This window comes from Lepus europaeus, chromosome 19, assembly GCF_033115175.1.
Source record: "Lepus europaeus isolate LE1 chromosome 19, mLepTim1.pri, whole genome shotgun sequence".
Classification (NCBI taxonomy): Eukaryota; Metazoa; Chordata; class Mammalia; order Lagomorpha; family Leporidae; genus Lepus; species Lepus europaeus.
Window position 1 is genome coordinate 43,958,879 of NC_084845.1, and position 25,028 is coordinate 43,983,906.

At 54.0% G+C, this 25,028-nt stretch overlaps 1 protein-coding gene and 1 pseudogene across 1 annotated transcript; both read left to right on the forward strand.

Annotated features, from left to right (window-relative positions):
* The first annotated feature begins 4,087 nt into the window (after positions 1 to 4,087).
* On the forward strand, positions 4,088 to 5,560 carry LOC133748906 (metallothionein-I, hippocampal). The gene is made up of 3 exons (XM_062178003.1): positions 4,088 to 4,198; positions 4,637 to 4,702; positions 5,334 to 5,560. The coding sequence occupies exons 1-3, from the start codon at positions 4,171 to 4,173 to the stop codon at positions 5,423 to 5,425; spliced, it is 186 nt and encodes a 61-aa protein (XP_062033987.1). The 5' UTR covers positions 4,088 to 4,170; the 3' UTR covers positions 5,426 to 5,560.
* Positions 5,561 to 14,706: 9,146 nt separating this feature from the next.
* On the forward strand, positions 14,707 to 15,731 carry LOC133747709 (probable rRNA-processing protein EBP2; annotated as a pseudogene).
* Positions 15,732 to 25,028: the final 9,297 nt, after the last annotated feature.

Below are 25,028 nucleotides of genomic sequence, written 5' to 3' on the forward strand. Positions count from 1 at the left end.
ATTTTCTTGGAGCATGAATCCTGTTAAATCCCACAGGCTCCTGGGAGAAGGCTGTTAGGTGTGGATGCATTGCTGTGGGTTGGATGCTGTGATTGCCATGGCAACCCAGCTGACCCAGTACCAGGAGTGTGTGCGCCTCCTGCAGAGCCCTCTGAGATAAGACGCTGCCCAGCGTTTGTACAGACGTGAGGCCTTCCCCACCTCTCAGATCACAATATAGTGGACGAGAGTGACAAACCTCAGGACCGTGGCACTGCGATGATGCACGGGCTGCAGTGATGGTACTGCCTACCATGCTAGTTAAGCCACCTGCCCAGTGTCCCACAGAGCGAGAGAGTTCTGAATGGGCTTATACTACGGCTGGCCTCTTACCCTGACCACAGTGAGCAGAGGATGATGTTAGGGGTGCTACACTCTGCCTATTTCAATTCAGAGCTGGAAGGGCCCTCTGGGAGGGACCGACTGTGCTGTTACCTGGAGACAAGGGAAACGGAGGCCCTGGAGGCCACAGAGCTAAGCAGAGGGAGCCGAGTGCCAACTCCGGGTCCTTCTCAGTGCTACCGCTGTGCCAGCGTTCAGTGACCTTGTCTCATAGGTGATGTGGAGGCAGGGGCGGTGGGCGAGGGCACGATGGTGTTGACAGCTAGCATGTGTCACCTACAGCAGTATGACAGAACCTCTGTGCGGCTCATCCTCCTCGCTTGTGAAAGGGGCACGATCCTGGCACCTGCCTGGGAGCATCTAATGACCTGATGCAGGGAAGGCCTGGGAAGGTGGTGTGGTCCGTGGAGAGAGCTCTGCGGTAATAGCTGCTGCTTTCCCATCCTTCTGCACTGCCTGGGGACAGAGCAGCCAGGCCTGCTGTGCTCACCTGGGTCTCCTGTGTCCTTCTCACCTACCCCTGTGACCATGTCACCCGTGGCCAGGACAGACACTCACTCTGCAGCCTCCTCCAGGGTCCGAGGGGCAGAATATCAGGGCCTGGCTTGTGGGAGCGAGCAAGTCCATGGAAGGCAGCTCGAGTGGTGTCTGGCAAGCAGTGCAAGGTCTAAAATAACAGCTATTATTTTATTCTCTTTTTCATAGCACAGAGGCCACTTTTTAAAAATGTCATAAGGCAATTTAATGTTAATTACTAATACTTTCAAAACAGTAGAATTATGAAAAATCTTATTACAATCACATGCATCAAACATCAGTGAGCAAGAAACGAAAGTGAAACTTGCTGGAGAATATTCCAATGTTTCTCAGTGGGTTTACGTCATACTCCTGCTGCACTTGGTCCAATTGTTCATTGCCTTAAAACAGACACTTCAGCAACTAGAAATGTTAGTTCTGTTTGGCTTTTTTTCCCCTAGAAGGATAAAGCAGTCTTTGAAACATGAATTAAAAGTAGTCTAGAAGTCTTGCAAGGGTCCAGGTCAGCACAGTGGCTATTTGCCATTCCTCTTTTTATCTAAGTACTTTATTTCGCTACTCTTGAAGAATTTATTTTCTTGATATCACTTGGGCTCAGAATCAATGTTCCACTTTTGAATTTTCCAACTTGTCCAGTCTGTAGAGGCCACTTTTCTACCTCTAGATGTATAAGCCAGGCCTGACGGGTCTCCCTGCGTATCTTACACTGGCCTCATCAACCACATGAGTATGTGACCTGTGACCCAGACAGGTCCTCCACCCTTCCACAAAAAATGGGGGTTGGGGCAGGCATTTGGCTTCGTGGTTAGGACACCTGCATCCCACATCAGAGCGCGTGGGTTTGATTCCCAGCTCCGGTCGGCACCGAGGCAGTGGTGATGGGTCAAGTACTTGGGTTCCTGCCACCACTGTAGGGGGACCTGGACTGAGTTCCTGGTTCCCAGCCCCAGTCTGCTGGATGGTGCAGGCAGTTAGGAAGTGAATGAGCAGCTATAAGTGCTTTCTGTCTCTTAAAATAAAGGGAGAGGGGAGCCACATGGAGGATATCAGCCGTTCAGCCATGAACAAGAGCCTGTGTTCTCGTCACCGATACAATAGAATGAATTCCATTTCTGCTACCACCTGCACCGTTATTTCACTTACTATTTTCCTTTGAAACCATTATATTACTTTATGCATGTTTATATGAAAAGCAACTCAACCAATACTGAAAGTGAGAATCCATTCCCCTTACACATATGCAATTACTTCAAAATATTCATGGAAAAAGGAATTAAAAGATCTGTTTAAGGGTGAGCATGTGTTACGGCTGTTAGGATGCCTGCAACCCATATCAAAGTGCCGGGGTTCGGGTTCGAGTCCCAGCTCTTCTTCTGATCCCAGGCTACTGTGCACCCTGGGAAGCAGAGGTGAGTCAAGTGTTTGGGTCCCTACCACCCACATGGGACACCTGGCTATGGCTTCAGCCCCAGTGGTGGTGTGCATTTGGAGAATAAACTAGTGGATGGAACATCTCCAGTTTCTCTCTGCCTGGCCCTGTGATATAAACAAATATTTTTAAAGATACCTTTGCTTTGGTGCAAAATCTTTTTTAAATCTTTGCATAGTTATTTTCATAGCACACATGTTCCAAAAACTTTCAGAAAACCTCTCATATGCAATGTTTTCAAAATTTTTTGAACCAAAATCAACTGGTCTCTTAATTTCCATTTTCCTTTGAACTTTTTTGGCATACCCTGTAGCCATACAATTTATGTGTGTGTGTATCTCCCTTCCGTATCTCTTTTGTTTGCTGCCCCCGGAATTGATCTTGTTTTTGCTTTCAAGATTTCAATCAGTAGAGAGGTTTTGAAGATATACCTAGGCCAAAGGGAAGCTTTCTCATGGACCTCTTGCCCTTGGAAAGCTGATCAGATACAGCACTTCTTAGCCCTATGTCAACGGGATAGTTACTCACACGACTCAGGTTGTAGGTGTGCGCTTAGTAAAACGGGCTCATAAAAAGCACTGCTGGGAGGGCTGGTGCTGTGGCACAGAGGGTTAATGCCCTGGCCTGAAGCGCTGGCGTCCCATATGGGCGCTGGTTCAAAACCTGCCTGCTCCACTTCCATTCAGCTCTCTGCTATGGCCTGGGAAAACAGTAGGAGATGGCTCAAGTCCTTGGGCCCCTGCACCTGCGTGGGAGAATCGGAGGAAGCTCCTGGCTCCTGGCTTTGGATAGGCACAGCTCAGGCCATTGCAGCTAACTGGGGAATGAGCCATTGGATGGAGGGTCTCTCTCTCTCTCTCTCTGCCTCTCCTCTCTCTCTGTAACTCTGACTTTCAAATAAATAAATAAATCTTTTTTTTTTTTTTAAAGCACTGCTGGGAAGATTCGCAGAAAAGGATGATAAACAGAGCCTGGCACGGACTACAGGCTATATAATAGCTAAAGATCCTGAAAGGGAAAATCATCACTTTTCTGCCTTTTAAGGTAGCACAGGCTCTGTATACTGCCTAAGAACAGACTTTAAAATAAGCTTTCCCCTAGGGGCATCCTGGAGTAGGTGGGGTGGCTAGGCTGAGAGGAGCCCCTGGAGAGACTTCCAGATAGGAGGACCCAGACAAATGTGCCCAGTCACCCCTCAGGCGCGGGGAATGGGAGGGAGAGAGGCAGAGCCCCGGATCTGCTTTCCTGCTGTGTACAGGAGAAACGGGGCCAAGGACTGGGATGGGAACAAGGACAGGCACAGCGGGGGAGGCAGGGGTCACATCCATGGCCAGACCTCTGCACACAACTCCCTCGCTGCGCTGCACGGCCAGCACCCCATCCCGGGTCGTGAGCAGAGGCCTGGGGTTGCACTCGCACTCCGGGAAAGGTGAAGCTGCGGTCAACCGTGCGAGGGGGCACGGGGAAGTGCCGGGAATTGGAGAGGGGGCGGGAAGGCTACAGGGAAGTCCAATACCGCCGGGCGCACAGCCTCGCTCCAGGCGCCAAAGAGCCTCCCCCGCCGTGCGCACCGAGCGGCGCTCCGGGAGTCGTGCGCCCGGCCCGCGCGGTGAGCTCAGCACGGCACGGCACGGCACGGCACGGACTGCGGGCCGTGCGCCAGAGCCGGGGCGGGTGCAAGGGCCGGGGCGGCGCCTTTGCGCCCGGGCTCCCTCCCGCAGCAGTTAAAAGGAGCCGGCGCCGCCTGGGCTCCAGCGCGCCTTCCACGAGCCTAGCGGAGTCTTCGCCTCTCACTTTGAACGTCGGACCTCACCTCGCTCGAAATGGACCCCAACTGCTCCTGCGCCACGGGTGAGGGACGCTGGCTGTGGGCTTGGGATGCGATAGCCCTGGGTGGGAGGAGGCCACGTTCACGTCGCTGAGCTGAGAGCGGTTCCAGCTTCCCGGGGCTTCTGGTTTCTGCGCCAGAGCCGAGGTCCCGGGGCTCCGCCTGACGTCATCCAGCAGGTCCGGGGCTGGTGACTGTGACCCCGCGCTTCGTGCAGGCCTCCGAGGACCCCAGCTGGCTGGGAAGCAGAGAACCTTGCCTTTTCTGAGCTCAGGACATAAGGTCCTTGCCCCTGGTCCCAGTATTCCTGGACTGGGCTGGGATAAGACCAGGAGGACCCATGCTCTTCCCGGAGTGAGGGGACAGAGTGAGGTTCCTCTTTTCCCTGAGCGGGACAGGAACTCTCGGGTCTGATCTGCATCACACCCATCGCTCATTGCTGACCTTTCTCCTCCTCCCAGGCGACTCCTGCGCCTGTGCCAGCTCCTGCAAATGCAAAGAGTGCAAATGCACCTCCTGCAAGAAGAGTGAGTGTGGGGCTTGCCCTGGGAACCGGGCTGGGGGCGGGCGGACCCAAGGCCAGGGAAGGTGACGGAGTCAGGGGCTGAGCAGGCAGGAACTGGCCGGTGCCCAGCTTCCCCTCAGCCCCTGATTTGGGATCAGAGCTCGAAAAGCCATGGAGAAGGGTGTGTCCCAACTTCCCATGATAGATGGCCCAGAGGGGACAGCCACTGCTGTCAGGGGCAGAACCATTACTTGAACCTTTGTCTCCTGATGGAGCCCTGCGACCCACCCAGGTCCTGAAGCACTGGATGCACTTGACCTTGGGGACCACATGTGGTTTCTGAGCTGCAGGGTCCACCTTTTCCTATTTAGGCTCCCAGGGCTGCTTTGAAGGGGGGTAGACCCCTGTCTCATCCAGAGGAACTCCTCACATCCCTGGACAGTTTGGTGGCTCCATTGCTCCCAGAGGTCCTGTTGCTGCCCCTTGGGGCTTGCTGCCCTCTGCATGACTCCCAACCCAAGCATCCACCAGCTGTGTGCTGACCGGGCATGCCAGCTAGAACTAGGGCTCCTGCCGGGCTGGGGGCCGAGCCTGTGCCAGGGAGGGGCCAGTCAAGTCAGCTCTGACCTCTTCCCTTTCTCTCCTCTTCCCAGGCTGCTGCTCCTGCTGCCCCGCGGGCTGTGCCAAGTGTGCCCAGGGCTGCATCTGCAAAGGGGCATCGGACAAGTGCAGCTGCTGCGCCTGACGCCCCTAGAGCCCGGCTCCCAGATGTAAATAGTGCACTGTGTACAAACCTGGATTTTTTTTTCCTACGAGCCTCATTTGCTACATTCCTTTTTCTATGAGAGATGTGAATGACAATAAACCCATTCAGACTTTCTGTGGCTCCAGGTGCCTTTGGTGTGTGGGAACATGGGACTTGGTTCTAGTCGGGATGTAGAAGAAGTCAGGTTGCGGGGGAGGCCACACTGGAAGTGGGGGTCCAGGTTCAAGGTGTCCTAGGTGTGCTGCAGCCTGGTCTAGCCTGGGCTGTCCTTTGTGGGCTGTGGCTCTGACGGATGCTCACTTTGCTTTTGAGTGTCTGCCTGTACTTAGAGCTGCCCAGGGTGTACCCACTGTTTACACAGTTAGGTATAAGGTTCTCAGTGGTATAGGGGGCAGGGCAGACACAGATAATTGAAGACTAGGATCCTGGGATAGGCGTTTGGTGCTGTGATTAAAATGCCATTTGGGATGCCTGTGTCCCATATCCAAGTACCTGGCTCTTCTACTTCTGATCCAGCTTCCTCCCAATGTGCACCCTGGCAGGCAGCACATGATGGCTCAAGTAATTGGGACCCTGTTACCCAAGTGGGAGACCTGGACCGACTTCTGAGTTCCTGGCTTCGGCCTGGCCCAGCCGTGGCTATTGGAGGACATTTGGGGAGTGAACTAGAGGATGGAAGATCCATCTTTGTCTCTGGCTCTCTGCCTTTCAAATAAAAAATTTTTTAAAACATATTCAAAAAAGAAATGGGAAGTTTTGTACAAAAAGTAGCAGTGCTATGACAGGCGGCTGTGGAGTGGGCCTGGATGAGGAATCCTTTAAATGGAGACCTCCAGGAGGGCCCTGGGCCTGGGGAAGAGTCGGGTGCATTCGGGAAGTGGGAAGAAGGGGCGGCCGTGATCCTAGAGGGTGGGAGCAGCTCCCGGTGCCTTTGCCGGGGGCCACGTGTCTCGTTCATCAGAAAGTCTCCCCGCCGGGTTGCTCAGTGCAATCACTTGTGGGGTTCAAACATGCTCAGCCCAGCACCCCAGGCCCCCTTCCCAGCACCCATTCTGGCTTCTTAGGTGTACAATGGGCCCGGGGGCCCTGGGGAAGCTCCCATGGAAGCTGTGAGGTCCTCTGTGCTCTCCAGCCCAGGCAACGCCCTGACGTGTGGCCACTGGTCCCGTGGCTGAGGGGGCCTGGGAGGTGCCCAGCGGAAGTCCAGCTGCTGCAAGGCTGTGGAGGGAGAGGCGGGCAGGGCTCGCCACCCATGTGTGACAAGTGTCCTCGTGGAGACCCTCCTAGGCCCGAGGACAGGCCCGGGGCCTGCTGAGGGCTCACACCAGGGAGGCGCACCCCAGCATCTGGGCTACTGTTTCCTGCTGAGAGAGTCTGGCACAGACCTCTCAGCGCACGGGCACTGCCCTGTTCATTGGCGACCTGATCCCCAGCCATGGTTCTTTCCCAACTCTGTGTCGGGGACAGCAGGTGCTAAACCTCTCAGGGCATGGGAACCCAATGTCCTTACCAGGCCTGACAAACAGGATCACTCACCTTGCAGCTTTCTGTCTGCCAAGCCGTGTGCTCACCTCCACCCCTCACTACCCACCTTCCCCTGGGGGTGGGTGGGGCATGACCATCATGGGATGCCTGTTGGAGGGATTAACTCATAACTTTTAACGAAATTTGATGTGGCTGTTACTGGCATGCCTTGTTTAATCCCAGAGGTGTCAGTGCCAAGTCCCCCGTTGTGAAACTGGCAAAGCGGCTAACAGTGTCGGCTCTGGGGCTGGGCTGCCCGCCGAGAACCACAGCTCCACGACCCGGGTGAGCTACGTGGCCTCACACATGTCTCATCTGTAAGTGGGGACGATGATGGTGCCCGGCTGCAGGCTCGTAGGGAGGTTGGATGTGCCTAGCACCATGCCTGGCACACAGCAAGGGCTCAGCGAGCGCCGTGTCCCTCTGGGCCACGTCTCGTGTCTGACCATCAGTCTCCGAACCTAAGTCGACAGGTGCTTGGTGGATACCCTGCTGTGTTTAAGTCACCGTGCTGGTGCAGAGGGAAGACAGTGCACAAATGAGGCCCGAGCCTTCTGCAGGGGATCCTGTGCACACCCTTGTTGAATTTGGGGGTGATGCTTTTGCTACTTCCAGAGACAGCTGGAGGCAAGTGGGAGCGATGAGGAGGCCCCGGCCTGGCACCACGGTGACCCAGCGGTGCAGCTGGAGCAGAGGGCGGCCCAGCAGCAGGCACAACCTTCCAATTGTCACACAGCCTGGCACCTCCTCCCTCTCCCGGCTCCTGCCAGGGCTGATCCCATCGGCATGCTGTCCCCCCAGCTCCCACTCTCTCCCTGGCTGGGTCAGCACACCCCACAAATAGGCAGAGTCCCCATTGGCAAAGACTGGCTAAGGGTGAGCTCGCTCAGCGTTGGAGGGGCGGGGCTGGAAGGCCTGCAATGGCGGGGGGGGGGGGGGGACAGCAGGAAGAGGCAAAGCACCATTGGGCAGGTGTGGCTGAGTGGGGGTGGGAGCAGCAGCTGAGCCTCAAGCCTGTGTGTCCCCATGGGATGTGTTGCAAAGGGTGACCCCCGTGGCCACCCCTGGCTGGCTGGAGGCCCCACCCAACATCTTCTACCCCAGGAGAAGCTGTAAAGTGAACAAGGCTGGATGCTGGTGCCCTCCCCCCAGCAATCCCCCACCCCGGCTTCTTCCTGGCCCTCCCTCCACAGTGGCCTCTCTCCCTTCCCTGCAGGCAAGGTGCCCCTGCTCCGACAGGGGAGCGGGAGGCTGCAGCCTGCGGTGTGCTCCCTGCTCTGAGCCGCTGCCTCTGCCTGGACAGACTTGCCCATTCTCTGTCCTCCTGGGAGGAAGCCAAGCAAGACAGGGGGAAGCTGGTGTTGTTGTCAAGGCCTGGGCAGCCCAGCCAGGACCCCACAGAGCTGAGGGATGGGATCTGGGCCCCAAGCCCAGCCACTCTGGCCTGCCCTGTGCATCCTTTCCATTCTTGGGACAGGGCGGAGAGGGGGGTCCCCCCCCCCCCCAGCCCTGAGCAAAACCAGACCAGAACCAATACCTGTGCCTCCAGTCTGCGTCCATGCCTCATCCCAGGCAGGGGCTGACTCTCTGGGGTGGTCTCAGGACAGAGTAGGAGGTGGGTATTTATCAAATGTGATGACCTAGCATCCATCCTCCCGCCCCGATTGGCCACAGCCTTGGTAGGAGGGCGGAGCCCAGGCTCTGGCTGTGGCTATAGAAGCTGGAGGGCCAGGTCCTTGCTCTCCAGGGAGCCTGGGCTGCCTGGATGCTGCGCTCAGGAACTCTGACTTGCAGGTTGGGACGAGTCTCAAGGGACATTCATCATGGGCAGAGGCCGCGCCAGATTTTCTGGGCCTCAGGACAAGGCCTCTGGGGTCCGGGTCCCAGCTCTCAGGCGCTTCCTTGCTTCCTGTCCCCTGGGAACAACTAGCCCCACAGCCCTGCTCCACCCTCTTTTCCACATGACCCGCAGCTGAACTTTATGGCTGCGATCGGAGTCTGGACAGACATCCCCCCGACAGGCCGGAGGTGTCTGTGGGGCTTGAGGGCTTCCCCATGGCAGCATGAGACCACCCACTTGGCCAAGACTTCTCAGCAGAGTCCTGGACTTGCCCCTCTGAGGGTGAAGCTGGCCCAGGGGACCGGATGTCGCCCCGTCCTTCTTGCCTGGGCTTGTGAGCACGCCCAAGGGCAAGGTTCTGTGCAGGCAGGTAGAAGTTTCCTGCCTGCGGCGCCTGGTACTCTCATGTCTGGGAAAACCTACTTTCCTGGCAGGAATTCAAAGTGCGTGCCTGTCAGAAGTGCCCCCCCACCGGGGACTGGCGCTGTGGTGCAGTGGGTTAAAAGCCCCAGCCTGCAATGCTGGCATCCCATATGGGCACAGGTTCGTGTCCCAGCTGCTCCACTTCTGATCCAGCTCCCTGCTAATGTCCTGGGAAAGCAGTGGAAGATGGCCCAAGTACACCCACATGGGAGACCCAGAAGAAACTCTGGCTTCTGGCTTTGGATCAGCCCATTTCCGGCTGTCATGGCCATCTGGGGAGTGAACCAGAGGATGGAAGACCTCTGTCTCTGTCTGTCTGTCTGTCTCTGTAACTCTGCCGCTTAAATAAATAAATAACTCTTGAAAAAATAATAATAATGATAGGGAGCCACAGAGGGTTAAGGGGCAAGAGAGCCCTGTGGTTGGGGCTCTGCATGTATTTGCTCCCAGCGGCTTCCACTGTGCTGGACCTGTGACACACACAATAGAGGGAATGAAGGCTCCAGAGAGCAGGGGGCGGCAGCCAGCTCCCGTCACTTCCCACCAAGTCCAGGGCTCCCTCCGCTCCCCCTGGTCTCTCCTGTCAGCCCGAAACCCTCCGCTGGGCTCCAGCTCACGCCACGCAGGTCAGTCTTCACCGCGGTTGTCAGGGCCGCCACGCAGCGTCTGATCCATCACCAGGCAGGGGTGCAGAATGGCCTCTCGCTGTGACTTGAGTTTGCAGCATCTCTCCCTAGGCGCGGGACCGCGAGCCTTCTTTGCGGGAAGTGCCCGTCCGTATTGTGTGCCCCGAGGGCCGCTGTGTCACCCCACGCCATCTCCCGCAGTCCACCGCGTCTGCTCACCATGTGGCCCGGGCTCCTCTCAGACCAGTGATGGAGTTGCCGGGCCTTCCCTGTTTGGGCCCCTGGACGGTTCTGAGGGCTGCTGGCCACGTGTCCCGTGGGATACTCCCCTGTGGGAATTTGTCCAGCGTGCTCCTCACTGGGAGACTGGTGCTGAGGGCTTCTGGGAGGAGGGCTGTGACCACAGTGACGGGGGATGACCTCGGCCACCTGGCCAGGTGTCTCCACTGGGAGGCACTCCTTGGCAGGAAGTCGCCAGCGCCGGGCCCCAGGGCAGCTGCGGGAGGGCAGGGATGCAGGGGACCTGCTTGGCGTGCTGCTATCCCAGAGCGCCTCCCTCCACCCCGCGTACTCTGTCAGGTGTTCATAGGCGGGTGGACCCACACATGCTCATTTTCCTCTTTGCGTTATAATCCAGTACCACCTCACGTTGTTGCTCGTGTTACTCCGGCTTTGGCCCCTGGGAGCTGTCTGCCCGCGTCCGAGCCACTTGGCCACACCCCATCACTGTGAAAGATCTTTTCCTTTTTCAGCGCTTCATCACTCTCTGTTGGTGCCCACGTTTCGGTGGCTTGTTTGTATTCTTATTGCATCATGGGTATTTTTATGCAATCTTGAATTTTAATCTTTGAGTCTCTTGGTAGAAGAAAGGTTACTTTTAAAGCAGTCCAGTTGATCAAATTTTATTATATAATCAGTTCTTTTATGGGATTTTTTTTAAAGAAACATTTTGCTATGCCAAGGTCTAAAAGATAGTTGAATAACTGAGACTATCCAAAATATGTTTTCTGAAGTTTTGTTTCTGACATTTAAATCCTTCATCCATCTGGAACAGATTGTTATTAGCTTGAGAAGTAAAGTAAATGACAGAGAGAGAGAGAGAGATCTCCCATCTGATGGGTCACTCCCCAGATACCCACAACAGCTGGAGATGGGCCAGGCTGAGGCCAGGAACCTAGGACTCAATCCGATCTCCCACTTGGCTAGCAGGGACCCAAGGATTAGAGCCCTCACCTGCTGCCTCCCTCGGTGTGCATCACAGGAAGCTGGAATCGGAAGCAGACCAAGACTCAAACCCAGGCCCTCCTACATGGAAGGTGGCACCTTAGCCACTGGGCAAACACTTGCTCTGTGATCTCTGACTCCTTCTTGTTTAATCCAGCGTGTCTCAACCTTGACACCATTGACATTTTATTTGAGAGGTAGAGTTACAGACAGAGAGGGAGAGAGAGAGAAAGGTCTTCCTTCCATTGGTTCACTCCCCAATTGGCTGCAACGGCCGGAGCTGCGCCAATCCGGAGCCAGGAGCCAGGTGCTTCTTCTAGGTCTCCCACGTGGGTGCAGGGACCCAAGGACTTGGGCCATCTTCTTCTGCTTTCCCAGGCCACCGCAGAGAGCTGGATCGGAAGAGGGGCAGCCAGGACTAGAACCGGAGCCCATAGGGATGCCAGCGCCCCAGGTGGAGGATTAACCTACTGTGTTATGGTGCCGGTCCAACACTTTTTTTTAATATTTTATTTATTTGAAAGGAAGAGTTACAGAGAGGTATAGAGGTAGAGAGAGTGCTTCCATCTGCTGGTTCAGCCCCCACATAGCTGCAGGCTGAAGTCAGGAGCCTAGAACTCCATCCAGGCCTCCTGTGTGGGTGGCAAGGCCCCAAGCACTCGGGCCATCTTCCACTGTCTTCCCAGGAGCATCAGCAGGGAGCCGTGTTGGAAGCAGAGCAGCTGGGACTCAAGCTGGTGCTCCAATTTGGGATGCCAGCATAATGGCTTAGCCACAATGCTGGCCCTACCCTTGGCTGTTGGAGTCAGGTAATTCTTTGTTGTAGGCTGCCTGCGCATTGTGGCAACCAACTATACGCCAGCAGCACTCCAGTGGCTGCAACAACCAAAAATGTTTCCAGATACATTTCCAAGTGTCTCTTGGGAGGCAACAAAACCTCCAGTTGAGAACGGGTTTTGTTCATTACTTAGTTTATCAAATAAGTACTTTCTTAAAATCAAGATCCTGGTTAAAGGCGTGCGGGGATCCCTAGACAGGTTGAAAGCTAGCTGCATTAAGAAAACGTGCCAGCAACATAGGTTACCTGTGGTTACTCAGTTCTAAGAATCCCTCTCCCCAGTGTGGTAGAACCCAGCGGCTCTGGTCAAATCCACAGAGCTTGAATAAAAGGGACGACTTTGCTTTACTGAACGCGTGCTGCCACCTGGTGGTTATTTTTCTTCATTGCAAGCGGAGAGAACTAGTTCTCAATCCTTGTCCATCACCCAGCGCTTCAAAACTTGCTTTCTTCAGATGCTAGAAAACAGATCTGCAGCTCTTAGTTAACTAGGAGTCAGTACGGTGTGACAGGTGAACAGACAGGTGCTTGGGAAAGTAGTTTGGAGTTAGAATAAGTTCATATAAGCAGTGACCTGTCAATTTTCCTAGGGTCTGCATCGCTGTTTTTAGGACATTCATTCCCCTATGCATTTCCCGCCTTTTCTACTGCTAAAGCCCTATTTGGGATGCATTTATACTTTATGATCAAGTGCATTGAATTTTTGTTTCATGTCAATGTTTTTGGGAATTTTGTAGTACACTTAGGGCATTCATAACATACTTGGGGACAAATTGGGGACTTTTTTTTTTTTTTAAAGATTTATTTATTTATTTGAAAGGCAGAGTTACAAAGAGATGGGGGTGGGGTGGAGACAGAGAAAGAGGTCTTCCATCCGCTAGTTCACTCCCTACATGGGTGCGACAGCCAGAACTGGGCTGATCCAAAGCCAAGAGCCAGGAGCTTCATCTGGACCTCCCATGTGGGTGCAGGGGCCCAAAGACTTGGGCCATCCCCCGCTGCTTTCCCAGGTGCATTAGCAGGGAGCTTAATTGGAGTGGAGCAGCCCATATGGGGTGCTGGCACTGCAGGCGGCGGCTTAACTATGCCACAGCGCTGGGTCCAGGACTTCTTGTCTTAAAGCAGTGTTTTCCAAAGCCGTCTCATCACAAGAAACAGACCAACGAACGCAGTCAGCCTAAGGTGGAGCCCCCCAGTGGACAGTCGGGGAACTGCGGCAGGGGCTGGCTGAGCTGTCGCTATGATGACCGTGGGCTGTTTGGCCTTGAGGCTGAGGCCAGCTCCCTGTCCATCAGGGTCCAGAGAGAACGGTTATTCCGGGCTCCGACCTGGGCAGAAGCGGCTGTTCCTGTGGATGCTGTGTGCTAATAACGGCCGAGTTTCCAGCGGCTTGGAGCTCACTTGGGCAGGTGCAGGCAGAAGCATCCTGAAAGAATCAGTCCTCCTCTGTCACCAACCTCTTCTCTTGGAGCAGGAATCAGGTCCTTACGGCGGCCCAGAAGGCCCCGCGCGACCACCTTCTGGCTCACCCTCAAGATCACCATGGTGTCCCGCCCCAGAAGCTGTGCAGCCCTAGGACTGGGCTCCTCGGCCAGGACTCCCTCCCTCCCCGGGTCTCCCCCAGCCCCTCTCCCTTAGAAACTCAGCCATCAGCTTCCACTGCACTCGCCCTGGGCACCCGTTGGTATCCAACCTCCCATGTTTTTATTTGATGCCTTGTCTACCTTCCCCATGCACAGTTCATGAAGATCGGCATTTAAAGTTTTTTTATTCACTTCTTTTCTTTTCTTTTTGACAGGCAGAGTGGATAGTGAGAGAGAGAGAGACAGAGAGAAAGGTCTTCCTTTTTGCCGTTGGTTCACCCTCCAATGGCCACTGCGGCCGGCGCATCTCGCTGATCCGAAGGCAGGAGCCAGGTGCTTCTCCTGGTCTCCCATGGGGTGCAGGGCCCACGGCGCCGGCTTATTCACTTATTTTCATTTTATTTGAAAGGCAGAAAGGATGTGAGAGACAGACAGATAAACAAACAGGGACAGAGAGAGAGGTCTTCCATTTCTATAAGTGCTTTCAAGAGCTGGGCCGGGCCAGGCCAAATCCAGGAGCCAGGAGCTCCCTCCAGGCCTCCCATGCAGGTGGCAGGGACCCGAGTTCTTGAGCCATCATCAGCTGCTGCCTGCCAAATGCGTGTTAGCAAGAAGGAGGACTGGAAGCAGAGCTGCGACTCTGATTTGGGATGCAAGTTCCCGAGATGCAACTTAACCACTGCACCAAACACCCTCGTAGGTAGATTTTTTTTTTTTTTAATGAAAAATTTCTTCTTGCAGACATTGAACGGCAGGGTGTATACAAATGCAGTAAGTCAGACAGGGCAAACATGCAAATTAAAGATGCCCTGTCTGGGGCCAGTGTTGTGGCACAGTGGGTAAAAGCCACCGCCTGCAGCGCCGGCATCCCATATGAGCATCAGTTTGAGTCCCCGCTGCTCCGTTTCTGATCCAGCTCTTTGCTGATGGCCTGAGAAAGCAGCAGAAGGCGGCTCAAGTGCCTGGGCCCCTGGACCCATGTAGGAGATGCAGATGGAGTTCTCGGCTCCTGGCTTTGGCCTGGCTCAGTTCCTGCTGGTGTGGCCATTTGGGAAGTGAACCAGCAGATGGAAGATCTCTCAGTCTCTCCCTCCTTTTCTGTCATTCTGCCTTTCAAATAAATAAACAAAATCTTTAAATTAAAAAAAAAAACTTTATTTGGAAATAGGATAGCACTTGAAAGAACCTTTCATAAAAAGTACATGGTTATTGGGGTGACGCCAAGCAGCAGCAGCAGCAGTAGGGGCGCGTGTTGCCCCCAGCCAGTCACGCAGGCCTCAGGCACCCTGCTTCTTCGGTCTGCGTAAGGTGTACGCGCTGCAGGATGGACACCCCCCCCCCCACTCTCATGGTTGAACTTGGATTCTGGCGAGTCCCTGGTCACAGACCGGGAGTGGCAGGATGTGTTATCCCAGGGGCTCCGGAAGCCAGGCCTCCACATTGTGCTGGCCAGGTCGAAGAAGGCCGTCAACAACGTGAGTGGCCTGAAACAGCGTTTGGCCAAAGTCAAGCGGCACCTGGAGTGGGTGGAGAGGCTTGACATGACCCTGTGTCCAGTGCCGGAAGCCCGCGCACCGCAGGCCGTGCCTCAGAGCCAGGCCCAGGGAGCTGTGAATCCGGAAGATGACTTCCAGCGGGAGGTGAGGCCAGGCCCAGGCTGCAGTGCGGTGTCACCCCGCCTCCACCAAGAGCTTCACTGACTCCTCCGCAGAACTGGCCACGTCTGATCAGCAGATGCAAAAGATCCGACAGAAGCTGCAGACCACACAGGCAGCCGTGGGGAAGTCTGAGCGCTTCGGAAACACGGGGAGAAGTACAGACAGAGGTTCCTCAAGACAGGGAGAAGGGACGTAGGACGAGTGCCGTTAAGGAATATCAGAAAGGCTCCTTGGATAAGCTGGATTTCCTTGGAGGAGATCGGAAACCTGTTGCCAAGGGCGCCCAGGCAGGAGCCAGCAGATGAAGAAGGGGCCTAGTGCCAAGCGATGACATAAAAACCAGAAGTTTGGTTTTGGAGGGAAGAAGAAAGGATCCAAGTGGAATACTCGTGAGAGCTACGATGAGGGAGGGACCCAGCTTCTGGGCCAAGACGGCTCATGGCAAGGGCCTCAAGAGGCCTGGAAAGAAAGGGTCAAATAAAAGACCTGGAAGGAGAACACGCGAGAAGATGAAGAGCAGAACGTGCCAAGCAGCACTTTCTGTACAGAGAACCAAGGAAAAGGGGTGAAGACTTATTTTCTTGATCCAGCTGGGTCCCTTCTGTTTATTTTATTTTATTTTTGTTAAAAATACCTTTAATAAACTAAAGAAAAATTATTAAAGACACATATACCCTTGATTAAAGCCTCAGGACCAGGAGGCTGGCATCGTGGTGCAGTGCGCTAAGGGGCTGTTTGCCACGTCAGGACCCCGTATTGGAGTGCCGGTTCGAGATCCAGCCCCTCTGCTTCCGGTCCAGCTTCCTGCTAATGAAGTGGGGAAGGCCGCAGATAATGGTCTGAATACTTGGGCCCCTGCCACCCACGTGGGAGACCTGGATGGAGTTCCTGGCTCCTGGCTTTGGCCTGGCGTAGACCTGGCTGTTGTGGCCATTTGGGGAGTGAACCAGTGGATGGAAGGTCTTTCTCTGTTGCTTTGCCTTCCGGATAAATAAATCTTAAAAAAACGAAACTCAGGACTAGAAGGTTTTCAAATTACTTATAATATATGTTGTAAGTATTGCTATTTATTGATGATAATTTAGAGTCCAAATTGCCTTTCTTTTATGATAGATGAAGCTTTAACTTAAAACCTTCCTTGTTTCTACCTCACTCTTTGAAATAGTTATAGCACTATCAATCCCTTTATAGCTAGATGAACTATAATAAAATTTCCTGTGATCTAAAAAAAAGTCCATGATTATTATAAAAGATGCTTTATATTATGGTAAAAAAAAAAAAAAGCCCAATCCCTTTGCTGTGGCAAATAAAGCAATATCTCATCCAACCCACATTTCCCCTGCTTGGCCCCTTAAAGGTTTATTCAGTCACGGAGGGAATCAGAACAGCAAAGGGCAAGCGTGCAGTAACTGCCCTAGCCTTCGGGATAGTGACACTGGGACCGGATGCCAAGAAATGAACCTGTGGCTGGTGCTGTGGTGTAACGGGTTAAACTGCCCTCTGCCATGCCGGCATCCCATATAGGTGCCGGTTCGAATCCTGGTTGCTCCACTTCTGATCAAGCTCCTTGCCAGTGCATCTGGGAAAGCAGAAGAAGATGGCCCAAGTGCTTGGGCCTCTGCACCAGCATGGGAGACCCCGAAGAAGCTCCTGGCTCCTGGCTTTCACCTGGCCCAGCCCCAGCATTGAGGCCATTTGGGGAGTGAGCCAGCAGATGGAAGATCTCTTTGTCTTTTCTCTTTCTGTAACTCTGCTTTTCAAATAAATATTTTAAGAAAATGAACCTTGACTGTGACTGTGGGTCTCATAAAACAAGCATTTATTCAGTGATGGCTCTGGGAGCTAAGGTTCTGAGGGCCAAGTCCCCAAGGGTCGAGTTGGATGTGGCACCTGAAGCCTGGGTCAAGCCCTGTCTCTATCGCTACTGACTGCACATGGCACCGGGGCCAGAACAGTGCCTGGCGCATAGCAGGTGCTCAGTGTGACTGGGAAGAAACTGGAGTTGGCAATACACCACTGAGGGCTGGGGGCGGGGGCAGAGGGAGTCCTGGGTCGGGAGGGAAAGGTGCATGGGAAGGACCCCTCCTCTGCCCTTTTAAAGCACTTGGAATAGGGTGAATCCCACCAATTACTGATGCCCAGGAGCCAGGGCCAGGGCCAGGGCAGAGGGAAGGGGCTGGAGCGGGCACAGAGGCCCATCTGCAGGACCTGCCCTGCAGAAGTTCATGGCCAAGAACAGGACAAGGGCACATCATCTACATGGACTGACACAGGCTGTGTCCTGATGGATGTCTCACCTGAGGCTCGGAGAGTGCCGGGGCGAGAGCAGCCTGGCCTGGCAGGCAGGTGCTGGGGGCCTGGGGGAGGGAGCGGGACACCACCAGGATGGGGTGGGAGAGTGCAGATCTCAGGACAATCATGCCATTCTCCGTTGCTTTCTTCTCCCTTCCTCCTTCCCCCAGCATTGCTTGCTGAAGTCATAAATGCTGTTGGCAGAAAGTTTGTAAATTATAGAAAAGAACTAAGAACATCTCGCCTTCCAGAGATAATCCTTGCTGGCATCTTAGTGCATATCCATGTAGTCTATTTTGAGTATTATTATTTTTAAATTATGCATAATATATGAATATACAGACGTGGATAAAAAAAATGAAAACGTCCCAGGTGGATCTCTGTTCCCCTTGGGCAGCCAGTCCTTCCCTCCAGCCATGGCCTCGCTGATGACCTCCTCACCCGGGTAATAAATATCATTCCAGACTGTTCTCTGTGCCAGGGAGGTGCACAGAGCTTCCCTCACTCGTCAGAATTGCAGATTCAGCTCCGTGCTGGCATTCTGCCATTCACAGGTTAGTACTTTTCCTTGTAGGCATCTGTAGAAAATAGGACAAAATACGTGTTCGTGATTTTAAACCCGTGTTTGAGCTGCACTGTTCCTGCGGATGTGCAGCTCACTCGATGTCTCGGCTTGGGGCAAAGGGGTTGAGAGTGCGGATTCTGGAGCCGATGACCGAGGTCTGAAGCCTGTCTCTCCACCTCCTGGTCCTGTGACCTGGGCAGGCTACTCCAGCCCTCTGTGCTGCGCTTGTGTCCTTTGTCACGTTCAGAAGTGTCTCTCTTCCTCAGAAGCCGGCCCTGAGGACCGAATGAGATCATATCCATCAGCCGCTGTCCGCAGTGCCTGCTGCACGCCTAAGTGTCAGTTCTGGGGGCGGCATTTGGTGCAGCTGTTATGACACTGCTTGGGATGCCTACATCCTATGCCACAGTGCCCAGGTTCAAGTCCTGGCTCCACTCTGATCCCAGCTTCCTGCTAATGGGTATCCTAGGAGTCAGCAGGTGATGGTTCAAGTACTGGGTCCCTACCACCCATGTGAGACCTAGATCCAGTTCCAGGCTCCCAGCTGTGGGCATTTGGAGAGTGAACCAATGCATGGAAGGCCTCTGTTTCTATTTCTCTCTCTCTCTCTCTCTCTCTCTCTCTCTCTCTCTTTCCCTCTGTGTTTCAAAATAAATAAGCAAATACATTTTTTGAAAAGTTAGGTCTGGGAGCTGGCGTTGTGGCATAGCAGATTAAAGCCACTGCCTGCAATGCCGGCATCCCATATGGGCACTAGTTGGGGTCCCGGCTGCTCCATTTCCAATCCAGCTCCTGAAAGAAGTTCCTGGCTTCGACCTAGCCCAGCCCTGGCAGTTGTAGCCATCTGGGGAGTGAATCAGTGGATGGAAGGTCTCTCTCTCTCTCTCTCTCTGTCTCTCCCTCTCTGTCACTCTGCCTTTCAAATAAGATAATAGATAAATCTTTTAAAATACAGTGTTAGGTTTGGCAGTTTTGCCAGTGTTCACAGAGCCTCTCGCTGGTGGTGGGGAAAGAACATAATATTTCGAGTGTCTGGTCCTAGCAAGACTGACCGCAGCCTGGGTCCACACCCTGGACCCTCTGGTTCCATGAGTTTAGGGAAGTTTCTTCACTTGTCTGTTCTTTATAAAGTGATTTAAAACTAGCACCTGCTTCACACAAGCACAATTCTGCAAATGTCTCTAAAGCATTTAGAAAGGTACCTGCACTTAAGTGGTAACTAGTAACTTTCTTTTTAATCTGCTGCCTAAAGACTGAATATAAGACTCACACAGTCTTAAAAGCCATTTTCCCAAGGCCGGCGCTGTGGTGTGGTGGGTAAAGCCACAGCCTTTGATGCTGGCCCCTATGGGTGCCATATGGGTGCCAGTTTGTGACCCGGCTGCTCTACTTCCGATCCTGCTCCCTGCTGATGCCCATGGGAAAGCAGCGGGAGGATGGCCTAAGTGCCTGGGCCCCTACACTTGGGAGACGTGGATGAAGTTCCTGGCTCCTGGCTTCGGCCTGGTCCAACCCTGGTCTTTGTGGCCGTTTGGGGAAATGACCTCTCTCTCTATCCCTCCAGCTCTCTCTCTCTGTAACTCTGCCTTCCAAATAAATAAAATAAATCTTATAAAAAATTTTGAAAATTAAAAAGCCATTTTCCCGCTGAGTGGCTTTTAGGCTGAGGGCCTATTTTTTTTTTTCCCCATGCGCTTCCTGTAGCAGGAGTGGAATTGCTAGGCTCATGGGAATGTACATTTCAAGTTCTTAAAATTTTAGAATCCACACACAGACTTATTGCTTTATGCACTTTGGTTACTAGTTTTTATCCCATTTTGCCTCTTAGCAACATAGTGTATTTTCTTTTTATTTTTAAAATGATTTATTTGAAAGGCAGAGTTACACACAGAGAGAGAGAGGGAGACCTTTCATCACTAGTTCACTCCCCAAATGACTGCAGTCACCAGGACTGGGCCAGCCTGAAGCCAGGAGCCAGGAGCTTCTTCCAGGTCTCCCACATGGGTGCAGGGGCCTGAGGACTTGGGCCATTTCCACTGCTTTCCCAGGCCATAGCAGAGAGCTGGATCGGAAGTATAGCAGCCGGGACTTGAACCGGCGTCCATGTGGGATGCTGGCCCTGCAGGCAGTGGCTTTGCCTGCTATGTCACAGCACCGGCCCCTGCTTTCAGTTTTGAGGTTGAGCCCTACTCCCCGCTGAGCCCAGCACTGCCCGCTTCTATCCAGCCGCCCCCTCTCCCAGCTCAGCGTGGCAGGGGTTTGTCTTACATCTGGTTTCTCAGGTGCACAGCCGGCAGGAGCCAGGGAATCAAGTGTGTGTGACCTCCCGAAGGAGGGAGAGGCAAACACTGCCCTGGGGCTGAGCCACCTGGCAGGCTAGGGAGCCCAGCTCAAACCACCACGCGTCCTGCCTGGAGGCAGTGGGCGGACTTCTGTCCTGCCTGGCAGTCCCTGGCAGACCTGGGTGTGGGGAGGGGTGCAGGGCAGGGGATAACCTGCCCATCGTCCTGGGGGAAGCAGCCGGGGATACTGACAGCCCTGGGGAGGCCCCCTGGTGCGATCCTTGCTGGCACGCCTTTGGGAGTGAGGTTTCCCAGGCAGGCTCTGCGAGGGGAAGGGAACTCTTCTGAGCTCTTGCATCAAACCCGAAGATGTGGAGCTGCAGAGGCAGGATTGACTCTCTCTTCTTGCGCTCTCTGGCTGCAAACCACACAAGGGCCCAAGCTCAGGCTGAGGCTGCGCGAGACAGGGCACGAGAGGAAGGATGGGGCCACAGATGGCCCAATTGAATTTTACAGAGAAATCAACAGCACAGTAGACAGGCGACAAGAGACAAAGGGGCAGTAGAGGGGAGCCCGTCCTGAGCCTTGGCAGGCGGGGGGTGGGGGAGTGGGGAGACTGGGGGGGTGGAGTTTGAAAAAGCCAAGGCTATGCTGAGGAGGCCGGGTTAGGGCTGGGAAGGGTGGATGCACCGGGTGGGAGGGCAGCCTCAGGAGAGTCAGGTTCCGCCGGCAAGGATGGTTGGGGCAGGACATCCCGTCTGACCTTCTGACCGGCACTGGCCTGTGACACACACAGCCGGGAGAGGGGAGCGGGCAGTGCAGTCTGCGCCCTGGGCTGCACGGCACCCAGAGGTGCTTCACGACTCTGCAGCATTGGCCAGGAGGATCCAACCCTTGTCTGGGTCTCCAGGAGCACAGAGCCGCTGCTCCTGCACAGCAACCCCGAACCAGCTTAGCAATGGCAGCTCCCTTTAAAGGGGCGGGGCCACAGTCTCCACCCCTCCCTATTGCCTCACATTTGCTGCTTAACTCAATTCTGAGGCCTGGCTGGACCTGCGGGTGTGTGTGCGTGTGTGTGTGTGGTGTAGTGTGTGTGTATGTGTGTGTGTGGTGTAGTTTATGTGTGTATGTGTGTGTGTGGTGTAGTGTGTGTGATAGTATGTGCGGTGTAGTTTATGTGTGTATGTGTGTGGTATTGTGTGTGGTGTAGTGTATGTGTGTATGTGTGTGTGTGGTGTAGTGTGTGTGTGGTATTGTGTGTGGTGTAGTTTATGTGTGTATGTGTGTGTGTGGTGTAGTGTGTGTGATGTGTATGTGCGGTGTAGTTTATGTGTGTATGTGTATGTGGTGTAGTGTGTGTGTGGTATTGTGTGTGGTGTAGTGTATGTGTGTATGTGTGTGTGTGGTGTAGTGTATGTGTGTATGTGTGTGTGTGGTGTAGTGTGTGGTGTAGTATGTATATTTGTGTATGTATGGTATGGTGTAGTGTGTGAATGTGTGTGGTGCCGTGTGTGTGTGGTGTAGTGTGCATTTGTGTGTATGTGTGTGTGGTATAGTGTGTGTGTATGAGAAGTTCGAACCCTCTGAGAAGTTCCACACCCATCATATTTTTGCTTTTTTCTCAGTCATTTCTGAGGCCCCTCTCTATCCAGCTACGGCGATTGGTGTAAAGTTCAGGAAAGTGGGGACAGGCTGGGGCAGTGAAAGGGGGAGACCAGCGCAGAGGGTGAGGACACAGCCCTGGAACGGGGCTGTCTGGGTTCAAATCCTTCCTCTAGCACCGGTCACGTGAGCTTGGCAAGTGGCTCGATCGCCTGGTGTCTCCGGTGTCTCATCGACACACTGGGGGTAATGAAATGAATAAATGCATCTGGAAGTCTTAGCTCTCACGAAACAGTCGGTGACTGCTGGCGCTGGACGTGAGTCACGAGGCTTCCCGCTGCTCAGGGCCGCTCCTGGGGCCGTGCTCCTGCGTGCCGTCGGTGAAGGCTGCTGTCGGCAGACCATGGAGGGGCTCTCCCAGCTGCCCTCACCACTGACCACGGCCCTCCACGAGCCAGGCTGGTCTGTGAGCACAGACCCAGGACCCCCTTTCCACCTCCCCCCTTGGAAGCCAATAGCTGATTCATGCCCCAGACACTCGCCCTGTCACACCTCATCTGGAAAGAAGTTTAGGACTTCAGAATGTTGCTGTCGCCTCTGGGATTTCTAGAGTATGTCTGCACCTGGCCACAGAGCTTCCTTGTGACCTGTGGGGTAGGTTGGATGGGGTTTGCTGATGCAGCCGGATATGGGTGGGAGCTGAATGACTTGGCCAGAATCTAGCCAAGCCACAGGCAGAGGGAGGAGCCCCTGGCTGCTTGCCTGGGACCCACAATGGTCCAGGGAGGCCCGGGGATGGAGCATCCCAGGGAGGAAAGGTACATCCTATGCCCCCAACACAGTGCAGGGTGCCAGCGTCGGGCCCGGGACCAGATAAGCCACTCGCCTCGGGCACAATACTGAAGGGGGTGCCCCCCTTGGGCTGGCCATGCATGTACCCTGAGAGTGAGCGTTGCCTTAACCGTGACACCTCAGGGCCTCCCTTGTCTCACCCTGCTCCCCACTGGGCGTGTGCAGCTCAGTCCTCTCTCAACAGCAGCCTCTCACTCCCCAGTGTTGGTTCTCAAAGGAGGGTGGCGTGGCGGTCGTAGACCGGCCGGGTTCAAATCCTGTGTTGGGGGAAGGCACTTGGCACAGCGGCTAAGATGTCACCCGGGATGCCTGCATCCCATGTCCAGGTGCCTTGTGTGATTACCAGCTACCCTCTGCTGATCCACCTCCCCTCCTGTGCCCACTCCGGGAGGCAGCAGCTGATGGCTCAAGTGCGTGAGTCCTTGACCCCCACATAAGTGACCCGGATGGAGTTCCAGTCTCCTGGTTTGGTCAGGCCTAACCCCGGCTGTTGCAGGCATTTGGAGGGTAAACAAATCTTCTGTCTCTCTGCCTTTCAAATAAAATGAAACTAAATGAATAAAAATTTTAAAAAGACAAAACTTTTTTTTTTTTTTTAAAAAGATTGTTGTATTTATTTGAAAGAGTTAATAGAGAGAGGGGAGACAGAGAAAGAAATCTGCGATCTGCTGGTTCACTCCCCAGATGGCCACAACGACTAGGGCCAGGCCTGGCCACAGCGCGGAGCCAGGAGCTTCATCCAGGTCTCCCATGTGGGTCTCAGGGGCCCAATCACTTGGGCCATCTTCTGCTGCTTTTGCCAGGCCATTAGCAGGGAGCTGGATTTGAAGTGAAGCAGAGGGGACACGAACCAGCACCTGCACGGAATGCCGGTACTGCTAGTGGCAGCTTTTTTTTTTTTTTTTTTTTGACAGGCAGAGTGGACAGTGAGAGTCAGAGAGAAAGGTCTTCCTTTTGCCGTTGGTTCACCCTCCAATGGCCGCCGCAGTAGGCGCGCTGCAGCCGCACTGCGGCTGGCGCACCACGCTGATCCGATGGCAGGAGCCAGGTACTTCTCCTGGTCTCCCATGGGGTGCAGGGCCCAAGGACTTGGGCCATCCTCCACTGTACTCCCTGGCCACAGCAGAGAGCTGGCCTGGAAGAGGGGCAACCGGGACAGGATCGGTGCCCTGACTGGGACTAGAACCCGGTGTGCCGGCGCCGCAAGGCGGAGGATTAGCCTAGTGAGCCGCGGCGCCGGCCAATGCTGCTGGTGGCAGCTTTAACCACTATGCCACAATGCCACCCAAAAGCTGAGCTTTTAAAAAGCCTATTTTATGGGGCTGGTGCTGTGGCAGTGGGTTAAGGCCGTGGCTTGAAGTGCCGGCATCCCATATGGGCACCGGCTCAAGTCCCGGCTGCTCCACTTTTGATCCAGCTTTCTGCTATGGCCTGGGAAAGCAAAAGATGGCCCAAGTCCTTGGCCCCCTGCACCCACATGGGAGACCCAGAAGAAGCTCCTGGCTCCTGGCTTCGGATCAGCACAGCTCCGGCCATTGCGGCCAATTGGGGAGTGAACCAGCAGATGGAAGACCTCTCTCTCTCTCTCTCTGCCTCTCCTCTCTCTGTGTAACTCTGACTTTCAGATAAATATAAGTAAATCTTTAAAAAAAAAAATCCTATTTTGTTCCTTAGCTACGCGACCTTGGGCAACTTCCTCAGTGGAGCTTCCTTTCCTCTCTGAAAAAAATGGAGCTACTTGGAAGGGACTTGGGGAGGATTAGATCCAGCAACATAAACAAAGGGCCTGGCACGTGGAACTCCTTCCCTTGAGTTCTCCTTTTGCTATAATAGGATTCTCTACTGTTTGCTGTCCTACAGAAGCCAGAAATGACATTAATTTAATGTCTACTAATTACACAGTCCTGGGAGTAAAGGGTGATGCTAAGATTATTCGCTAGACAGAGATGGTCATTCCAACCCTGCTCTCTGGTAGAGAGCAGTTCTGGGGGCACAAACTCCATGCTCTCAACTTGCCGGAAAGAATGTGGGGAGCTAAGAGCCCTCGTTGCCAACATCAGATGCAATAGATTGCTCACAGGTGTTATCATTAGCAGGTCTCATAAACCAGCTGGCTAAACCAAGTCTGGTCAAACCCACGTGGAAGTTATTTCTGCTCTTCTCAGGTTATTATTATTTTTTATTTATTTTCTTATTTATTTGAGAGGCAGAATTACAGAGAAAGCGGGGGGGGGGGATATTCCATCTGCTGGTTCACTCCCCAAATGGCAAGG

Excerpts from the sequence above, each read along its gene's own strand:
- LOC133748906 (XM_062178003.1), top strand. The coding sequence starts at position 4,171 with ATGGACCCCAACTGCTCCTGCGCCACGG. Across the intron at positions 4,199-4,636 it reads CAACTGCTCCTGCGCCACGG|GCGACTCCTGCGCCTGTGCC; the intron begins GTGAGGGACGCT and ends TCCTCCTCCCAG. Across the intron at positions 4,703-5,333 it reads ATGCACCTCCTGCAAGAAGA|GCTGCTGCTCCTGCTGCCCC; the intron begins GTGAGTGTGGGG and ends TCCTCTTCCCAG.